The sequence below is a fragment of the Myotis davidii genome, unplaced genomic scaffold, assembly GCF_000327345.1.
Source record: "Myotis davidii unplaced genomic scaffold, ASM32734v1 scaffold2965, whole genome shotgun sequence".
NCBI lineage: Eukaryota > Metazoa > Chordata > Mammalia > Chiroptera > Vespertilionidae > Myotis > Myotis davidii.
The window spans coordinates 80,177-85,224 of NW_006296512.1; the positions used below are offsets into that span (position 1 = coordinate 80,177).

General features: G+C 37.6%; 1 protein-coding gene across 1 annotated transcript in view; it reads right to left on the reverse strand.

The window, feature by feature from the left end:
* The window catches only part of LOC102771373 (olfactory receptor 1A1), a 936-nt gene extending 469 nt beyond the window's left edge, over positions 1 to 467 (reverse strand). The window contains exon 1 of the mRNA XM_006771855.1: positions 9 to 467. Coding sequence (XP_006771918.1) covers positions 9 to 467 — 459 coding nt within the window. The remainder of the gene's footprint in view (positions 1 to 8) is intronic.
* Between the last annotated feature and the right edge of the window lie 4,581 nt (positions 468 to 5,048).

Here is a 5,048-nt window from a genome sequence, read left to right on the forward strand (position 1 = left end):
TCATTGACATTTCCAGCTCCCCAAGACCCAACAACTAGCATGATACAAGTTCGTGAGCTCATAATCGTTGTGTAATGAAGTGGCCGGCTGATGGCCACAGCACGATCATATGCCATTGCAGCCAGGATATAGCTATCTGTGTTACCCAAAGCAATCATGAAATACATCTGTGTCAGGCATCCCCCAAAGGAGATGGTCTTGGTGCTCAAGAGATGGTTGGTTAGCATCTTCGGGATGGTTACAGAGGAGAAGAAGATGTCAACAGAAGAGAGGTTAGCAAGGAGAAAATACATGGGGTGGTGAAGGTGAATGTCGGAGCAAATGGCCAAGATGATGAGCAGGTTTCCAATCAGTGTGATGGGGTAAATGAGCAGGAAGAGGATGAAGAAGAAATCTTCCTGTTGCTGCTGACCGCTAACGCCCAGGAGGATGAAATCCAGGGTAGAGGATTGATTACCTTCCCTCATTATTCTTTTATAAGATTGGGGAGAGAAATCCAGAATTTTAGTGAAGTTACTGTGTACTAGTATAACGATCTTCCTTACCCACCAGTTTTGCCTCAGTGATAAGTTATCTCTGCAACTGAGTTTACTAAATCCAGCTAAAGCCAGTATTTTGGGAAAATATCCTTGTTGATCAGTGGGACTAATTGACATTTAAGCCTGGACACTCATGTCTAAGAAGTGAGCAATTTTTGAGTCAGAATTGCCCAACCTCCCCCATCCCAGTGCCACTACCCAACCGTATAGGATTTAATCAATTAACAAGTACTTAATTCTCACATTGCATGAACTAGATACTTTGTTAGGCTTATGGAAAAACAAAAAATATGTGGAAATGCAATCTATCAATCTATTTATTCAACCTGTAAGACAGAGTCTCTGCTCTCAGGGACCTTACAACTTAATGGAGAAGCCAGAATCACATGGCAATTTTATTAAATATGATTTAGAAATGACAGCGTTTTGGCGTCTTTGGCTAAATACACCAGTGCAAAAGGTGTGATAATACAAGGACCAGCCTGGAAATTAGAAATTGTTCCAGTGACCAAAGTCATAGTGATCCCAGGCCCAGGGAGTAAAAGGTATTTGCATTGACACTGAAAGATTATAAATCACAAGGACCACAGAGTTATGATCTAGGAAAAACAAGCCTAATGAATTTCCTCCCCAAGATTCCCATTTTCAAATAAGACTTTCACCACCTCCTTTGATAAGTTTTACCTTTTTGTAAACTCTCTAATATAGGTCATTGCAAAGCTTTTCTATTTGGTCTTCTCTTTATTTTATTTTTTGTGGTGACTCATCCAATTCTATAGTCACTTCAAGGACAGCATAGTAAACTCTCAGATCTGTATCTGTCCTTTTGATGTCTCTCTACCATATTTTTACATTCAGTGATTCTGCCATCATGTCTGTCCAAACCCTCTACTTTGCACATCCAACCTAAGTAGTTTGCAGGCTGTTTTTCAGGCGTGGAACCATACTTAGTATTTTTTGTTTTGTTTTTAATCACTCCCAGAGAGTTCATTGTGAAATATTGTTCATTTTATGAACCAATAAGTTTGAGCTTAATATTTCTAGAGTTAAATCAGTTTATTTCTTTGGTTCCCCACATGTGGGATGCTCACAGGCACACACACCCAGTTTCTCCTTCACTTCTACATCTGATCTTGTTGATTATTTAAAAAGAAACCTCACATAATTTAACTTTTCTAGCTACTGTCTCAGAACTTTAGCTTAGATAATCATCATTTTCTACCTGAAATTCTGTAATGTTTCCTTAGCTTATTATTGACTATAGATCCCCTCCTCTTTGATCCACTTGTACTCTGAGGCATACTAACTATGGCAGAGCCTTATCCAAACCCATGTTGTTCTCTTCTTCCGGAATACACAAGTAGACTAGATTTCCCAGGCTCTCTTGCACTGAGATGAGGCCATGTGACTGAGTTTTCAACTGCCAGTTCATCCATGTGTTCCATTTCTGGGCTTCCTCCATACTTGTTTTCCCCTTGTGCATGCTAGATAAAATGGCCAAGGGGCTGAATGGGATGGTGGAGTCACAGGGTGAAATGAGCTTGTGTCTCTGGTTCTCCGCATACCAGAGCCACCCACCACCAAAGATACCCACTAGGACTGTTGCATAGGAGGGACATACCCTTTTATTCTGTTTAAACAATTATACAGTTTGAGATCATTTATTAACTTTAGCATTTATTATCTTATATTGTACTATTTAATATCCTTTTCCCAGGGTATCCTGAATAATTCACTAATTTTTCCAAAAAGAACTCTACTCAATAATTCATTAAAATATTCTTCTCAACATGTGTGAGTTATGTGCTAGGCACAGGGGATGCAGATCTAAGTATATTTTCCCCAAATATAATGAACCTAAAATTTCCAGATTGTCTATCTCAGAACCTAAAATAATTTGGAATTATTCCCTGAAATGCCTTTTCTTATCTTTTCACAGAATCATAATATCTTAGGGTTGAGATGGTTCAATAAAGCCAAAGGGCTCAGAGAGCATGGCTAATTCCTTTGGTGTGGAAGTGTATGATTTTTAGGGGTGTGATTCTTGGCAATATGGCAAACTAAGCTGATGTGGACAAAGCCCAATCCAAATAAAGTACATTGAAATTCTAAATAAATTTAAAAATAATGAAATATACACATAACCAAATCTGAAAGAAAGAAATGTGAATACATAGGTATGAGAAACAGAAAGAACGCTCAGCAAGCCAGAGCGGATTCTGTTATGGCTCCTTGAGGTTTCCAGCTATTAACAAGGCCCTAAAGGCTTATAATTTCTCTTCGATACAGGAGATGTGCCTACAGATCTACATGAAGTAGTGAGCTAATTTGAGTCCTCTGTGTAAAACATGCAAGTCCTGCTCTATTTCTAAAATAACACTAGATTTGTTTTTGCTGTGTTAGAATTGGAAAGTACAAAATTCACAGAATATATGATTGTTCACAAAGAAAACCCAAGATAACCTCTATATTAAGTCAATAATTCCCAAGAAAGACAAGTGTCATATGATTTCACTCATATGTGGAATCTAATGAACAAAATAAACTAACAAGCAAAATAATAACAGACTTATAGTTAGAGAGCAGGCTGACAGATGTCGGTGTATGAGGGGGAGCTAGGTAGGGAGTGGGGTGGAAGAATTGAGTGGGGGCGGGGGAAGAATTCCCAAGGGAGTCTCTAGAGATATCAGCAAGTTTGTTTCATGTAGACCAATATTAGAAACAATCAGCACTGTTTGTATACTTAAATAATAATAAATCAGAAAATACAATTTTTATAAAGACTCCTCACAACAGCAATAGGAATTTAGAAATAATTCTAACAAAGGAGGTCCAACTGGTTTCAAAAATTACAAAATTTTACTGAAGGACAAAAAAATAAAAGAATACCTAAAAAATGAAGAGATAAACAATGTTAATGGCAAGACTCAATGTGGTAAAATTGTCAGTTCTCTTCCAATTAATCTATGAATTGGATGCAATCTCAATCAAAATATTACCAGTTTCTTTTAAACATGAAATTTTAGCATGCAAAAGAATGAGGAGCCATAAAGAGCTAAGACAGGTTAGAATAAGGAGGGAGTAATGGTCCCATTAGGACTCAAGATGATTTGCTATGGAAATTCAAACAGTGGAGTAGTGCTGATATTGGGAATGAAAAATAGACCTATTAACAGATATAGGGTCAGACCCAGATCAAGCATTTATTAGCAGCGGGCATATGACATTGTTTGGTTTAGAAATGGGCAGGGAAAGGAGGAACTGACCATGCAGTTAACAGTGTTGGAACAATGGGATACCTACCTAGGAAAAATAATCTTTAAAGGCTCATTTGTGAAAAGCAAAACTTCAAAAAATTTAGAGGAACATGTAAGAATATCAAATCAAGACATTGTTCTCCTTACACTTATACAATGCTATATGTCAGTTATATCTCAATTACACTGAAAAAATTTTAGAGGACCATATGTTTATGATACAAGAAATGTAATTAATTCCTTAAACCAGCACAAAACATAAGAAAAAATTCCTACACTTTGACTACTTTAAATGAAGTTGAAAACATTTATAAGAAAAAGACACTATAGAGAAATGGGAAAGATAAGTCTTGGCCTGGAAAGAGGTGTCTGCTAAACACATAATCAACGAAGCACTAGTATTCAGAATACATATAAGTCTCACACACTGCTAAGAAGGGGACCAAAGATGCAGTAGGCAATAATGGGCAAAAGGTTAGACTAGGCAAGACAGGAGAGGAAAAGGGTCTGGTCAAGAAACAAAAGAAAAATGTGAAATTAAAACAAAACAAGGAATAATGGAGAAAACACGCACAAGTGGGAAATCAGCCTAGAAAAGAAGTTTGTGGTTATACTGTGGGGAATTTTTAGTATGGATTTGATTCCTTGCATACTAAAAATTCAGATAGTGAATATAAATTGAACTACACTTTTTTTTGGTAATAGAAATATGCAACCCTTGTTTAATACAAACTTAGACATTTGGCAATATAAAATGACTGATGAGTAAGCCAACATTTGAACGACAATCTAGTGCAAGGGCAATCATAAGTTGATTAAAAAGAGAGTTAATAAATGTAAGAAAAATCTGCACCAGATAAGAAGTGGTTGTTATAATCAATATGAGAACTAAACGCACAGGGAAACAGAGAAGAGAAGAGAAGTTTCTGAGCACAGGGACTTCATGTTCTGCAGTGTCATCATGGGAGAGGTGATTTCTGCTGAAAGACTGAGGAGAGAGGTGAAAGGACCGTATGCCTATAGGGAGAGGAGCCAGAAGCATCAGCATGAATGCTAGAGACAGAGTGAGAGCCGTGAGTTCACTGGAATTAACCAAAGTCCAGGTAGTGGCGAGCCACTGAAATCCCTTTTCCTGGAAAGTGTTTGTGCTCTGAGTGTGACAGTGCTGAGGATAGGTTTTCAGGGACAGAGGCCAAATACTTCCCCTTGGCATCATGGGTAACATAAACACACACACACACACACACACACA